This window comes from Hippocampus guttulatus, chromosome 9 (genome assembly GCF_054856545.1).
Source record: "Hippocampus guttulatus isolate MCC_2025c chromosome 9, RoL_Hgut_1.0, whole genome shotgun sequence".
Lineage (NCBI taxonomy): Eukaryota > Metazoa > Chordata > Actinopteri > Syngnathiformes > Syngnathidae > Hippocampus > Hippocampus guttulatus.
The window spans coordinates 8,803,220-8,819,444 of NC_141269.1; the positions used below are offsets into that span (position 1 = coordinate 8,803,220).

The 16,225-nt window shown below is 41.7% G+C and overlaps 3 protein-coding genes across 5 annotated transcripts; 2 read left to right on the forward strand and 1 right to left on the reverse strand.

Moving 5' to 3' along the window:
* The first annotated feature begins 761 nt into the window (after window positions 1–761).
* Window positions 762–4,648, forward strand: nfam1 (NFAT activating protein with ITAM motif 1). Of its 2 annotated transcripts, none has more exons than XM_086121180.1 (6): window positions 762–949; window positions 1,021–1,290; window positions 3,350–3,471; window positions 3,761–3,889; window positions 3,965–4,089; window positions 4,183–4,648. In XM_086121180.1, exons 1-6 carry the CDS (start codon window positions 859–861, stop codon window positions 4,250–4,252), a joined length of 807 nt encoding a protein of 268 aa, XP_085977306.1. In that variant the 5' UTR covers window positions 762–858; the 3' UTR covers window positions 4,253–4,648. The 2 variants fall into 2 exon arrangements, with proteins under 2 accessions (XP_085977306.1, XP_085977307.1); XM_086121181.1 differs by having other exon boundaries at window positions 766–949; window positions 3,979–4,089.
* Window positions 4,649–5,464: 816 nt separating this feature from the next.
* On the forward strand, window positions 5,465–11,079 carry f8a (coagulation factor VIII associated). Of its 2 annotated transcripts, XR_015101870.1 has the most exons (13): window positions 5,465–5,561; window positions 6,024–6,070; window positions 6,161–6,233; window positions 6,676–6,835; window positions 6,941–7,009; window positions 7,089–7,209; window positions 7,422–7,514; window positions 8,040–8,104; window positions 9,039–9,073; window positions 9,392–9,473; window positions 9,610–9,656; window positions 9,978–10,033; window positions 10,143–10,187. XR_015101870.1 is itself a non-coding variant. In XM_086120451.1 (12 exons), the coding sequence occupies exons 1-12, from the start codon at window positions 5,503–5,505 to the stop codon at window positions 10,222–10,224; spliced, it is 954 nt and encodes a 317-aa protein (XP_085976577.1). In that variant the 5' UTR covers window positions 5,465–5,502; the 3' UTR covers window positions 10,225–11,079. The 2 variants fall into 2 exon arrangements, 1 of the variants encoding a protein (XP_085976577.1); XM_086120451.1 differs by lacking the exon at window positions 9,039–9,073 and having other exon boundaries at window positions 10,143–11,079.
* emp1a (epithelial membrane protein 1a) lies at window positions 10,762–15,774 on the reverse strand. The gene is made up of 5 exons (XM_086120452.1): window positions 15,669–15,774; window positions 14,806–14,889; window positions 14,078–14,177; window positions 13,702–13,842; window positions 10,762–12,060 (listed from the first exon to the last, which is right to left on the reverse strand). Exons 2-5 carry the CDS (start codon window positions 14,878–14,880, stop codon window positions 11,903–11,905), a joined length of 474 nt encoding a protein of 157 aa, XP_085976578.1. The 5' UTR covers window positions 14,881–14,889; window positions 15,669–15,774; the 3' UTR covers window positions 10,762–11,902.
* Window positions 15,775–16,225: the final 451 nt, after the last annotated feature.

The window sequence follows — 16,225 nt, forward strand, 5'->3', positions numbered from 1 at the left end:
CGTCCCCGACGCACCTGAGAATTTGATCACAGGAAGTGGACTAAAAACACGTGGATTTCTATTTATTTTTGTACAGCGGCAAGTCTAGCTTAGCGTGTTTGTGAATTTGGTTGACCGCACTGCACGTCGGTAGGCATTCCGGCAGACCGAGGACATTTTCTATTGCACTTCCCCGGTGCACTTTGCCAGTTTGGTGAGAAAAAGTAGTTTCGATGTTAGCAGTTCTCAATGGTAGGCAGGTGGTGAATGTGAACTTGGTGTATTTGATCGCGGCGCCGGTAGACAGATTTGACATTCCACAAGTGGAGATCTTGCAGTTCCTTTTACTGTATATGCAATTTGCGCGCATCGATTTCCAGCATAGACTCCAGTTAGTCCTTAAACCATGTAGACCGTGTGCCTCTCTCTGTGGTGAATTTAAATAAAATGAGCTCAGAGCTGCTCTGATTGGCTGATAGTCTGCTGTGTTCCCTCCCACAATGGCGCAAATGCCCTCTTCCATATGTGCAGGTCTAGCAAAAGACCAAATGACAGAAAAATCTACCCACGCACGCAGTTATGACTGGGCTTTATACTAGACTTGCGTTGGGGATTAAAACAGGGCCCAATTGTAAATTTTTTCCCAAAGTTGTAATTTTTCTTTCTTGCACCTTTGTGACGTGAAATGCTTTAAAATGATCGACATCATGAGGGCCGTGTCTATTTCCTGTCCTCTGTGAGTTCACACAGAGCAACTAATATTTTGAGGAAGTGCACTTCCCAGAAACAGGAAGTCCCACTTGTCAGTTTAGTGAGACTGGGTAACTGAGAGCCGGCAGAGGAGAGAATAAATGGTGGAGAATGCAAACCTTATAAAACATGGCATTACGACAACATCGCCATTTCTTTCCTATGCTGAATTGGATTTTCAAAATGCTCCTTCCTTTATGCGCAGGAACTGGAGAGCCAAGTAAGCCACCCACAAATATCCATCATATCTATTATTGTACATGTATGTTGCATTTTGCTTTGTTCCCGCAGAATTATTATTTTTCGACACTGTCTTTGTGGGTTTCACGGGTGAAGATCTCCACGTTCATTATGAGCTGAATATCCCGGCGAACCAAAGTGAAGACACCTTGGCGTGTTTTGACCCTTATAACCAGATGATTTTTAAACACAAAGTTCCTGCAACCCAAGGCCATGCGTTGACCAACAAGGCCATTATTCAACTGAAAATGCTCATGAGTTCCGGAGAATATCATTGCCAGTATAAGGTGGCCAAAGCGTACTGGTTTCTACGACTGAAAGGTGAGTACAGACAAGCTAATGTGCAGAGAAAGGCATTTGTTTACACTCCGCTGCCGCTGAATAGGTGACTCTTCTAATGCATGATACTGAAACATGCATGGGTTTTCTCCGGGTCCTCCAGTTTCCTCCCACATTCCAAAAACATGCAGGGTAGGTTAATTGAACACTCTATATTGTCCCCAGGTGTGATTGTTGGGTGTGAATGGTTGTTTGTTTATGTGTGCCCTGCGATTGGCTGGCAACCACTTCGGGGTGTACCCCAAACTGCTGCCCGAAGGCAGTTGGGATAGGCTCCATTACGCCTGATACCCTCGTGAGGATACGACGTTGTATTTTGAATCCGGCTCATTTATTCAAGTCATATCTGAGAAGCACGGTGACTCTCTTTTTTGTTCACGTCGACAGAATTGATCAATTTAATATAATATGATAGCAATTACGTAAGTATTTGAGACCAGAAATTATCATTATTTTTACATTATTTTGGGAAACCCTCATTGTGGATGGGATGATAAACAATGTTCATTTAATATTGTCATTTTTATATTTTGGCTGTGTTGTATTGCTTTACTTATGACAGTTTTGCAACATTTATACAACAGTTTTCTGTTCATTATACAGAGAAATAGGATTTTTTTTAACATACTGTATTTGCACTTGAAAATTTACATTTGTTGCAAGTGTACATTCAGCCTGCTTTTGAATTTAATTTTTTTTTTTTTTTTTACCAGTGTAGTTGATAAATTGTACACAGTGCTGTTGCAAATTAGTGGACATTTCTAAGTGAAACTGACAATCAAGCCACATACTTGATTATTGGAGCTGTTTGCAGTTTTGCGTGCCTCTCTGCAGGTTAACGTTACATGGCTTCACTGATCATAAAGTCTGCCAGACATCGAACCCTTTTAACTGAACAAACGGGCTGGCGTTTGCCTGCAAGCTATTTAACATCCATAAGGACAGACACTGGAAAGCACACAACAGAAGAAGCCCCCCCCCCCCCCCAGCATGTAACGTGATGTAAATCAGAGTCGTATTTCTGGCCAATTTCTTATTTAAGGAAACATCCTTGGACTGTTTTGCTCCCTTAACAGTTTTGTTGTTGTTATTATTGTTAAATAATTACAGACTTGCCTTGGAGGCATTATGAATGTAACACTTAGGAATAAGGCGCATCTGCTCCGTTTAATGAGATCCAATACAAGAGTTACGCAATTTTGCCTTCTCAAGGCTAATAGGAAATTGCTATTGTCAGAAAGTGTTTCTGATTATGGTTGTCGTGGTGTAAACCTGTGCTGCGTCATACTCAGACTGAACACCGTAAATCATTCTAATGTTGGTCATGTAACTAAAATAGGTAACTGCAGCATTCGAAACCACTCTGCTACCTTCTAAAGTGACAGAAGGGAGGCACTTGTTTCCTTGATGTTCAATATCCCAGATTGACCAAAGCTTCATTCGTCTAAGTGCATACCAGTGATGGTGGCTTTGTCCTAAGTAGGAATACTACAGGACCATGTCATGACCCGTTGCCCACAATTGTGTCCATTATTTAATGTCACGAGGAAAGTAAAGCAATCATTGGTCAACATTTTATTTTGTTTCTGTTTCTGCCCACCAATAATCATTTCTGTACTGTATATCTGGCTTCTAAATATGTCATCCATCCATCCATTTTCCGAACCGCTTGATCCTCACTAGGGTCGCGGGGGGTGCTGGAGCCTATCCCAGCCGTCTTCGGGCAGTAGGCGGGGGACACCCTGAATCGGTTGCCAGCCAATCGCAGGGCACACAGAGACGAACAACCATCCACGCTCACATTCACACCTAGGGACAATTTCAGAGTGTTCAATCAGCCTGCCAAGCATGTTTTTGGAATGTGGGAGGAAACCGGAGTACCCGGAGAAAACCCAGGCAGGCCCGGGGGAGAACATGCAAACTCCACACAGGGAGGCCGGAGCTGGAATTGAACCCGGTACCTCTGCACTGTGAAGTCGACGTGCTAACCACTGGACTACCGGGCCGCCCTAAATATGTCATGAAAGTTGTATTCTTCCAGATGAAGGCTACAGGGATCTCACTAGTGTGGACTACACCGACTTCATCGTGGTGGCCTGCTGCTGTGGTGTGTTGCTGGTTTTTAGTGTGCTCAGCTCTGTGTATGTCTTCAGAGGAACTTGGGTAAGTTGGGCCTTATCTGCAGTCTCTGTTTCCAAGGTTTCTTATTTAAAGGCATGTTGCAATAGCAGAGCTCTTTTACACATTCAGCTGAGCAGTGTTTCTCTTTCATTCTCTTCAACAAAGTCGAATCATAGTGTCTGAAGTTAGAGTCAACTCCACCCCCTGAGGGCACTACTAGTCAACATGCCACAATTTAAAAAAGGGTTTACAACATGACTTTGCAAATGTTTGTAATGATTTATTTATTTTGTTGCAAGCACGTGGTTTTTTTCCCCCCTCCAAACTTTAGAAAAAACAAATCCCCGAGTGTGGCAATCTGAGCACCGATCGAAAGCAGAACAACGAACGAACGCAAGCAGAAAAGCCTGAGGATGACGGCATGGGTGTAATAATAGCTTCTTCCACATCCCTCTATGCTGTAAGTATGCCCGTGGGTGGAGGCACATTCAGGTCATTCATTATCGTTGTCCCTTTTCTCTTTTCAACTGATAAGAAAATATGTTTTAGAGTCTTGAGCCACGACCACGTTCCATTTATGATGTGCTTGACCGCTCAGCTGTCAATGCAGAGTCACAGCAGAGGAAGCCTGCTCTCAAGCCAAAAACCAGTCAGAAACCGGTCAGTCGGGTGTCTTCGGTGTGGGCACTTGCTGCCTTATCACATCTTCAGAAATGTATGACAAGATAAACGCATTTCAATATCTCTCCTCAGGGGGAACAACGCAAGCAAGAACATGAGGAAGGGGCATTTGAGTCTGTCTACGAGAATTTCTGAATCATAAAGAACCCTGAGCAAACCTGGCTGACATTGTAACCCTTCCATCCATCCATTTTCCGAACCGCTTGATCCTCACTAGGGTCGCGGGGGGTGCTGGAGCCTATCCCAGCCGTCTTCGGGCAGTAGGCGGGGGACACCCTGAATCAGTTGCCAGCCAATCGCAGAAATGTATATACATGAGTCATATATTTTATATACATGAGGCATATATACATGAGTCTTTATATTGTAAAGACTCATGTATATATGCCAATGCTTTTCTGTTACGCCTCCCTAGGGAAAAGAAAATATTTCATCGCCCCCACCTGTCTGCCGTGACAATAATATGGTCTATAAAAGTGTTATAAGTGTACCTCTGCATACCATTGTGTCCTCAACATTAAATAAATCAAAGAATAAACATGTTTATATTTTTAGACCTCAATCCCACTGAAAACCTGTGAAGTGAGAGGAAAAGGAGAGTGATAACGAGAGGGTCCAGGTGCCTGGATAATTTAGAGAGGGTGTGCAAAACGGAGTGACCAAAACCCCTTTATATGTGTTCTCCCATCTTGTTAAACATTATAGGAGAAGCTTAGATGGTGTTTGATTGGCAAAAAGGCAGTTGTAGAAATTATAAACATCAGATGAGGTCATTTTGGCACACATGATTTGATGTAAAATAATTATTTCTTCTTGGAGGATTTCGCCCCCGCCCCTCACTGAATAAATGCACTTGAATTAAAAGTTGGATTTCCATAAATTTAAATTTCACATTATTGGGCCAAAATAACAAATGGTTTATGAGTTACCAGACAAACATGCTAAAAAGGGTGCAAGGCATGTTATTCGGAATAGGCAAGCATGATACTCGTAATTGTAGCTATGGGGAAGTAGAAACGATGGAGGGTACCTTATTTAGGTGTGAAAGGTGTGTGGTTGAGAGAATAAATGTCATTGTAATATTAAAGAGAATGAAAAGATAATTTAGCTTGGAAAATTTGACACAGAGTTCACAAAAGAAAGAATATAAGATAATATTGCAATAATTGAGTGAAACAAACATACAGTTCTGTACCGGTAATCGGATTAACCCCACCGCCCGTTTGAGTAAACTCAAGATCCACACTCCATACCAGGTGATGGCAGTAATGTATCATAAGGTTGTTTGCCAACCGCCAAGAATCAACCAATAGAGGACGAAAAAGTAGCCACTCACAACATTGCTGACAGTTGCTGCACTTCCGGGTTGCTTTTGTGTTGCCTGCGGTGGCCATGGCTGCAGAAGGTGACTTCTTGGCGAGATATCGTGCTGTATCGAATAAGCTTAAAAAGTAAGTTTTGGCGGAATTAATCGTCAGGAAAAATAACATCAGCTGAAAGTTTTCCAGATTTTCTAGATGTAATTGTTGCTGTCTAGCAAGATAGATAGAGTTTGCTAGCTTCCGTCGACTGGTAGAGGGATGTAATATTTATGAGTGGATCCCTCCTCGCCCGCTATTACTGCAGCTCACAAATAGATGTTTTATGAAAATGTTTCCAGGCTAGGATATAAATCAGCTATTAAGGAGCTAGCGGCATCGCCAATGCATAGCATTGTGCCACTCGGTGAAGCGTCTGCTTGCTAGCACTTGGACACCATTATTGTTTTGTGTTTTTTGTTATTTTAAAGTGTCCTTGGGTGTCTTGAAAGGCGCTTATAAATAAAATCTATTATTATTATTATTATTATTTGATAGTAACACAGTAACATTTTGCTCGTTGCGAAAATTGAAAAAAAAATGCCCTCTTTGCAGACGGTTCCTTCGGAAGCCAAATGTTGCGGAGGCAAGTGAGCAATTTGGTATGTTTTCATGTTCGAGTAATGACCAATTTAGCATCTCCATTTTCCATTTTTTGCTTAGCTTACATTCAGCAATGTTTGTTGTTTCAGGTCAACTAGCCAAGGAGCTAAAGCAGCAGGACTGTTTGCAGTATGCCGCATTCTGTAACCTGGCCATGGCCCGGTAAGGGAACGTATACACAAATAATATTAATTTTTTTGTGTAAGTGACCAGGCCCTGCTCGTAAGAAGTAGGCAAATTCTAAAGCGGAGATTATACAAACAAATTTGTGCTTGCATGTTCAGTTATTTGATTGGCTGTAAACTTCCTGATCCCATATGTTAATGAAATACAAAGAATAACTTTTTCTATTTTGGTCTGGGAGCTCATCATTCGTGTGCAGCTGTGCAGATATAGCTGATGTTGTTGCTTTTGTTTATTTACATATACAGTATTGAAGACCGGATTGATTTTTAAATATTTCAATATTAAATGATGGAAATAGAAATAATCTGTTCTGGAGTCAAACACCAGCTGTCGTTAAAACATTTATTCCAGACTGTACAGTTGCAGCAGCAGTGTTCCACTTTTGTGTATTATCACGTTGTGATTGTTGCTCCTGCAGGTGTGAGCAGACTCTGTTTAACGCTCCAGGAGAAGCTCTGGCGCTAACTGATGCTGCACGCCTTTTTCTTTCCTCTGAGAAAGAGAATCGCTCACTGCAGGCACCAGGCTTTGACGAGCACCTGCAGGCTGCACTCAACTGCTACAGTTTTGCCATCAAGGTTCACTGTGATGCCCTTTTTTCTGATTTTTAAGTGCGAGAAACTGTCTGTTGTGCCAAGTAAATGTATCCAGTGACTGTCTGATAATTGCTGTTGTTTTTACAGGTGTATGTTGAAATGAACCAGCCTGTGATGGCAGCCAGTCTGTGTTTAGAACTTGGCAATGCACTCAAAGTAAGCTCTCATATTCAAGTAGCACACGATATGGGTGACGTACTATATTTCATTTGATAAGACGCTTCATCTGCAATAGGAGATGAACCGACCAGGAGAAGCTATTGTTCATTATCAGAGGGCCGCAGAGCTACAGACACAGATGCCAGTGGAATCTCTTTTGTCGATGGGAGAAATGGCTTCATGTAAAATTCTCACACGTGAGTTTAATGTCTCTGATGCATCTTACCCTAAGTCAGCTAGGAAAGACTCCAGCTCGCCTGCAACCCAAAGTAGGAGCATAATACGGTAGTTTAGAAAAGGGATGAATGGGATACGAAACAGCCGATTGACTAATTAATCAATAAAGAGTTGCATTACCACATCTTTGACATTTTGTATCTTATCTTATGTAACTTGTGTCTCTTTGTAGGTGACTATGATGGCGCCTTGTCAGTGTTTACGGAAATGCAGCTTACGTGCCAGGAGAGAGGACTGCAACTACCAGGCACCAGCACCCTTGTTGGTGAGGCTCCTTTCACAGCGCTTAAATCTGTCCATGTCCACAAAAAAAAGGAAATAAAAATGATTGACAAACCCGTAATTCTTGCCAACTGTGATAAAACTGTTTTTAAATGTACCTCAAATGTACTATTATATAAATAAAGGGAAATTCCCACACTGTAAGTATTCTGCAGTCAGGTTTCCCCAGGGAGGGCATGGGGAGTCAGCCAGCAGATCAGACTACAGCACAGTTGTGCTGTCCACTTGTCCAGCTGCTCAGCTCCTCTGCCCTGCCGGTCATCTGGTTTTTAATGCACTCAAAATGACAGCCTTTTTGATTTCGTCAAATCGCCCGACTGTCCTCTATAATCCCAAAAGGTGTTTCTGCACTGCATAGACACTCACACCACATACTATTTGCGCTGCCAGGCTCACAAGCCCGGACCTGTCCTTTCCTGTCATTTCCTATCCTCCCGCATCCTGTTCTATTGGTTAGCTGTTGCATCCCTTCCTTACAGTATATATATTTTTTTAACTTATCTTACAGGTGCTTTTCTGGACATTGTGGCGAGATGTGAGATCGCCAGAGTATTACTGCTGATGTTGCTTGAGGTACAATCTTTTTTTTTTTTTTTTTTTTTTTTTTTTATTAATCCATGTATTGGACTGTATGCAGGTCAGCACTGCTCCAAAACAGTTGAATGGTGAAAATGGGGGAGTATCTCAAAGCCCCCTTTTCCTTGAACTCCTTCTACAAGGTCATTCAGGTTGTTGTGCAAAGTTGACTACCTGAAAGTGAGCTACAAACTCACTTCCTGTAAAAAAAGATTTAAAAAAAAAAATAGTTTGAGACAGATAATGAATGATGCCCCATCCCAGAAGTGATTAAGCAGTATCTGGAAAAATGAGTATCTGCTGGATAATAGTGAAGAGTAATCGTCTGCCTCAACCATTAAGTTGACATGAACTTTAGTTGCGACTTGCGGTAATATCCCCTCGTCATTATTCCACTCCACACACAACGGTTATCTTAAGACTTTTCATGGCAGTTAAGAACAATATCTATTTGCCGTCAAAGTTCAAAAGTTGTATTGTAGCGACACACATTAAAATGATGCTTGTATCAGGGATGGCAATTTTCCGCGGATACGCGGAAATCCGCCGTTTTATTTCTTAAATTGATCATTTTTGTGAATCGTCTAAATCCGTTGAGAAAATTTTAGGGGAGGTCAGGTACCTTATCGTCGAGTTTTCACGAGCTCTCCCGATCAGTCTTTCCATCTTCCGATTGTAAACAGCCCTGCGATTGGACGTGTATGATGTCTTACTTGTTGTGATTGGTCGCCCCGTCCAGGCCACGCCCCTTTCCGCTTTTTTCATCACTAGCCATTGCCATCCCTGTTATATTCTGCTGCCCTGTGGCCAACAATGATAACCGTTTTGCATGTACTATGAACATTTTACATCATACAAATGGAAATAAATATCATACTGCAAATCACAAACTGGTTGCCAAAACAAAAGACGTATCTGTTCTGACTTTTAGGTTGCATGGACAACAATCGGAGGATATCTGTCGGGGTAGGCACACATTGTCATCCACAAGGCTGTGTTTTCGGTGTATAAGAATTAAATTGAAAGTGAGAATGGAATAGTCGGTTAAATTGCACAGGAGCGTTGTTTCGATAAGCTGCATAGACAAAGACCAAAATTTTAGTGACAGGCAGCCATCAAATTGCAGCACGCAGATGAGATTTAAAGGTTTAGTCTGAAAGGAAGGCAAAGCCGAAACAATAAGAATCGATAACCCGGCATAACACCAGTTGTTTGCCTCTCTATTCCATATTGTAAATCATGAAGCCTCTTAAATGTTTTGAATCGTTTCACTTTTCTGTGCAGCCTCCGCCTCAGAAGCTGCTACCAGAACATGCGCAAACACTGGAGAGATACGCATGGGAGTCCTTTGACCCACACAGCCAAGGTGGAGACACTTTTAATTGCTGATCAAAAGGATTAAGATCCTCTTCCGTCTTCTTTGTTTGATTGAGAGGGCGGTGGCTTGTTACAATTAACCATTATTTGAGGCCCAACGAGTCAGTGCTTGTGTTCTCTTTCAGTGACCTTCCTACCAGAGAATGTTTTCCTGCTCCTGCAGTCGGTGGTGGTGAGTTTCATCAGCCGCATACTTTTGCACTTGACAGGATTTCCTGGTCTTCTCCTCGGGGCCTTTTGCAAAGCTGCGATAAAATGTGCTGGGATTGCCCCTGCTTTTTAAATGGATCGCAGTTTTCCCATTTTAATCTGCAGCATTTGTACACGTGTCCTCAAAGGACTGATAAATAGTATTGTTGCTTGATGAAGCCCGAACAAAAAGAGGAGCGTATAGTGAAATATCAACCGAGTTTATGAACAAACACAGTCACATCCCTTGTCAAGGCCATCTGAATTTATTTGTGCAGCACATAAAAGCCAATGTGTTTCACAGATGGCATGCCAAGAGAAAGACACAGAGTCCCTGAAGTCTCTTCAGACTGAGCTATGGTAAGCATTCCAAAATGTTTCTCACCATCAGGAGCAGTGTGTTGCCTCTCATGGTGTATCTTTATGTTTTTTATTTACAGTTTTTTGTTGGTTTGTTTTTCCACCTTAGGCCACTGCTGACCGCTGAACAGAATCACCTCCTTCACCTAGTGGTTCAGGAGCGCATCACACCCTCTGGCCAAGGCATTTAGTAGCGTCCTGTTCTCATCCGCTTCCTCTGGGAACGATAGCTAACATCATGGAAACATTCCTGCTTGAGACTGGGTCTGTTCTAAGACTTCAAGAAATGCTTGCGCTGAGAGAAATATAAAATGTAAAACCTTGAAAAAAACATTTGTGGTATGATGTTAACATCGTTATTTCGTGCTCCCCCCCGAATGGAACTTCCATCCGTTTTCTATAGCTTCTGTTCTCAGAGAGAGACTGTTCTGGCTGACTTTGGGTGTGACCCGCCAGGGTACACATAGTCAAACATACTCATGCTCACATTCACGCCTATGGAGTTCAGAGTCTTAAATGAAGTTAACATGCGCGGTTTTTGCAATGTGGAATGAAGCCAGAGTCAACTCACATCTCAGCCTCAGGGAGAACATGCAAAGTTCGAGCAAAGAGTTCAACCCAAAACCTTAACGTTCGTCATATTGCCAAGATAGTAGTTCTTCATACATATAGTATTTATCCAGTCATTTCATATTGTTGAGCTTGATTTGATGAATGAAGCGTGAAGCGGTGTTTGTTAATGGTTGTTTATTGATTATAGTGTATGGCTTCACTCCAATGTAATTACAAACCTTCGAATGCATAATTTAGAAATATGATCAAATGAAACACTGTCGTCCTCCATACCTGGTTCATATGTACAAATTGATGTACTTTGTTTTTTTCTTTTAAGATAGCAGCCAACTACAAACAAAATGCAAAACATAGTTTGAAAAGTAAAGGTACATAACAAAATGTTACAAAAATATAATGGTTACAATGTACATGGATTAAACAAGAATACACTATACTTCAATCAGAAAATAAAGATGCATGACTTAAAACTACTTCGATTTTCAATTAAGGCTTGTTGAATTGTTCAAGTACTGCAACAGGGAAGGTGTAGCGTTGCGAACATGCTGTAACTTTACACAGAATGTTAACTTCTTTCTTGTGGTAGTTGTTGGAAGCCTCAGTTTGATTTAGGGGGCGGGGGGTCAGCACTTCGACTTATCAAGACCCCACTTCCTAAATAATCTTAACTGGTGACTTTACTTCGAAAGAGCCAACAGTGTGAGACTTAAGGCACAGAGATGCTACACTCCTGTTTGCACAGAAAATGTATGAAGCCATGTCTGGCTGTAGTTTGGGTTAGCTTAGCATAGAGGCTACATCATTCATTGGTAACAAAATCCACATGTACGACGTTCTAAAACTTTTTGTGTAAACTAAAAACAAAACAACAAAAAAAAAAGACAATGTCTCTCCCACTTCTCCCTAAGTTTATGCTACAGTAACTAGCACCAAGCTAGTAAAGTCACAGTTGACATACTGTATGCCTAATTTGCCACGAGATGTTTAAAGTATTTCACATCATTATAATTTGCCACTGAAACTAATTTGACTGTTATGGTAATGATGTAAATTAGCTTGTTATACAAATTTAGAGCACTTTACTCCCATGTGGTCTATACCATCAGATTTCGGGATGGGAAATCTGCACAATAAAATGATAAATGAGGCATATATGTATTTTTTAAATGACTGAGCAATATTCCCATTTTGTTTAACTCCCAACAACAAATATTTGTCACAATTTTGGAGGATACTTCTTGAACGTCCCAATTAAGAAGGAATGTGATCACAGATCCCGGACTCCTCTGTTTCCACTCACTCACTTTTTTTCCGCAGAACGAGATAGGTGATTGCTAAGAGGAGTGTGAGGACAAATGAGATCCAGGCCAGGATATAGGAGTGTCCGTATGCTCCGTCTTCATTGGCGTGGAACTCGGCGGTGTAAATTGAGGCAGCTATCATTATAAACAGACCTGCGGGCGAGAATGGAGCACTTAAGTCAGTTTTTACTCATAACCGAAAACTCCATATACCAATAATAACAACTCAAGAAGAACAATTTCCTCATGTACTGGTTGAGGGTGTTTACTTAACTACAGCGAGTACTGGGGATCGATGACGTGTGAATCATCAGCATGGAATACGGAGCATTCGGATAAATTCTCCAGACAACACTTTTCACTCGCTTTTCATTGGAAGATATAGGATTGTTAATAAGTTTTTGCTTCTTCTTTCTGGGAAAACGTTGAAGAAAATTTGAAGCTTTGACTCCAGAATGCATGTCTTTAATTATGATTGATAGCTATACAGATGCTATGACTGCTCTTGATTGGCAGCTTTACAGATGCTGTGTCTGCTTTTGATTGACAACTCTACAGATGCCATGTCAGCTCTTCATGCAGTGTATATCGTCTTAATGTATGGTATTTGTCACTGTTATTTCTAAGATTCCCTCCTGGGCACATGTGGACGACACACCCCATGATTCATTGGTGCAGGGAAGCAAAGGCCACAATAAGAGGAAATATGGTGTTTTAATCCAAATCAGGAGCGGCCGTAACATATTAGAGCACTCGTTAAATGATATCAAATGAGATGAAAGCATTTGGTGTAACACTGGATCAATCTGTCTCTCGCCCACAGAGGATTCAGACTATGAAATCTACTTTAAATGCAGATGACAATGAGTGTTACAAATCTTTAGAGCAGAAAATCGGTGCCCAACAAGACGATTCATTCGCCTGACTCACTTTTCTGCTCACTTCTGACTGTCCATTATGTTGAGAAGTGAGGAAAACGCCCTAAGGCAATTGGAGCTACAGGAAGACTTCATATGTAAGACTTCTGTTCAAACTAACATTCGAAAATGACCATAACATTCTGGGCTTTTTATACCTCTAATTGTTATTTTACTTTAACCATAACCGTATACAGTTGAGTCTCACCCTTCATTGTTAGAATTAAACATCAACCCAATTTCATTGAGCATGTATCTGAAGCTAATTTGGCGGGAATATGTTTCGTCTGTAGTTTTCTCACGATACTGCACTTCCCCTGAGATCCTCTGGCGCCCCCTTGAGGAGGTGAGACTTCCACTCTGAGAAAATACCATTGCCCAGTTCCCATCAGTTTATTTTTTACATGTAATATTTTCATCAATTTTTCAAGCGAAATATTATTTCTGCCCGGATATCCAACTCTATGATCAGTGATATGTGTGCGATTTGGTGCTTATCCAGGTTGAGTTTATTTTCAGTCACTGCTTTTTGTGCATGACATTCCATTCGTCTTGTGCAGTTTAACCTAGCAGATTCTCGAGACTTCAGAACACATGACCTTTGTCTTAATTGTGTCATGCAGAACAAACAAATGTGCTGTGATTGAACCCTGCCTCTGGCTACCAGCAAACAGACTCGCACCATTCATTGATTCCACCACATCATTAAAAATTTGCAATGATCCTTCCCTCTTTCTCAGTAAGAATGTACAGTATGTGAATATGCGCTTAATCAGAAAATTAGCTCATTCATTATAAAGACATCTAAGCACATCATCTAATACAGCGGACTGAAAGGTTCCCTGTGGTTGTAGAAAACAAGGCTGTTATCACTCACAGGCGATCAACTGTAAAACACCGGTGAAGGTGAAGCGTTGGCCTTTGGGCAGAGTGAAGAGCTGAGCCACAAAGACAAACAGGGATAGGATGGCGAAGATGCACGCCAGCACTGAAGTCGCCTGTACCGCCTGAAGGTACTCTGTAATAGCAACACATACAAAGTGAAGGAATGACAAAAAACGCTGATGATTGCATATTTGCATAGCGCGATTTAAACACAAATAATTTGCTCATGGGACAGGCTCTAGCTGTTACGTGCACATGGCACGTGCCAGCAGGCCTTATACTGACTCATTTTTAACACCTGTGACCATATCTTATTCACTGCAGTGGGACAGCATCTGTCAGGTAAGCAAATTTTAAACAGCATTTACCCTCTGGGGAGTCTTTCAGGTTAGTGTAATGCCAGGCTGAGTTGACCAGCTCCCATCTTCCCCACAAGTCAGTTGACAATACATCGGTGGTCCACCAGGCCTACAGAGTCACAGGTAGATGTAAATGTCACGTTATTATGCCACGAAATACAGAACTGATTTCAGGGAGATTTGTTTCTAAACCACTTTGTATCCATTTCTGTTGCCCGTATGCAATTTAGCGACCTGTTAAATCACCAGAGCAAGGTGTACCCAATCCAATACAAGAGCTGTGCTCAATATTTTTTATGTTAATTCTCAGTTTTTGTTTCCTTATTTAGCTACCAAAGAGAGGCGCAATATTAGAAATGCCTATAATGAAGTGCAATTCTTCACTACACCCCCCCCCAATTCTAACAACCTATCTTTGTAAATGTATAAGCAAGTAAAATATCTCATGAAAGAAACTAACACAAGACTACCCTTTCATGATATGAAATGAAATAAATAATTTGGAAACTCTTTTCATAGATCACATTATAATGTGGGGAAAAAAAAGAAATATGGGTGATAAATGTGGGTAATAAAATACTAACCCGAACCCACCCCAAAACTGTCATAAAACTTGTTAAATAACACCCAACGTCTGCCACGTGTTTTCATTTGGGTAAAACAAACATAATTGGAACGCGAGTCATTTTGGCAGGGGGGAGCGTTGTATGAACGGGAAAAAAAAACACCATACTTACATTATCAATGGTAGCAATGAGGAGCAGGATAATGGCGGTGAGATGCACAACAACGATTCCAGCCAGCATCAACATTGTGACCCTCTGGCAAAAGAAATATTGGCACGGTGATTTGGAGGGACTGTGGGGTGTGCGCGCGCGTGTGTGTGTGCGCGCGCGTGGGAGGATGCACAGCATTCACTGTACAGTACTTAAGTCAACCTCCCCCTTACAGAAAGCCCCTCACAGCTGTCCCAGATAAAACACTGCGAATGGGAGCTGACAGACAGAGGGCCCCCCAAAAACGCCCCTGAAAGCCCCGCAGACAGATGTGCCCCCCACCCCACCCCAGCCCAGCCCCAACAAATTCCCCCACGCCGATGTAATAAACCTTTCAAACACCTATTGTGGCGCATCGTGGGACAAATTAACAAGTACCATTTGTAGTGGTCGAATTCGGGGCTTGAAGCTATTTCCGTCGACGAGAAAGCCACTTTTGTTGCGACGGTGTCCGGACATTCCCAAATTACACGCGCAGGCCCTCTACTGTACAATGCCGACAACAGCTTTGAAAAGAGCGCGAGAACGCGACGCTTGACCATAATTATAAATGTAAATAAAAATTATAATAATGGTTTCGGCTTACATACATCGTAATTTATGACGGTTACCGTTCGACATGGAATAGTTTCCAATGCGTGCCTTTTACGTTCGCAACTTTTCAACCCTTCTGTGCTACTTTGAAAGTTTGGGCTCCGCCGTAAATCTCGCTTCCCTGCACTTTGAGTAACCACAAAACCACGAAAAAAACGCGCGTTTCAGTCGGTTGAACAAGAGGAACAATTAGGAGTAAAAGAATGCAATCGAGAATAATAAAGTATTACCTGAAAGCGCTCGAACGCACAGCCCGGGAGTTATTTGGAAAATGCGAATGGCAGTAGAAGACCCACCCAGCTCTGACTGGGACGCACACACAACGGCCTGTTTTCCCTCTCTTCCCCTTGTGCAAGCCCCACCCAGAAAGTTTCACATTTTTTTCCTTCTCAATGAAATGTCCACAGTCACCAAAAAGCTACTCTGCATGCTGTCCTCAAAAATTAAAAACGTGTTTTACAACGTGTCTCACTTAACGCTCGTTTGGAGTGTTTCCTCAAGTTATTTTAACAAACGGTCCACATAGCAGGTTGTTGTATTTTTTTTTCTGTAGGACTATGAGATAATACTGGCCATTTCCTTTATTTCCATGTAGTTGCAGAACATCATCAATCAGACTCGGTCTACGTTCTAATAATTGCAGTTACCTCAGAATTTGGAATGGATGAATGCAATCTGAGCTGCCAAAGAAAAATAAATAAATAAATGAAGCATTGTAATCCTCATGGTAACATGACCAACTATTGTAGGAATCCCCAGATACCGCGCAAATATGTGCCTTCGGGTT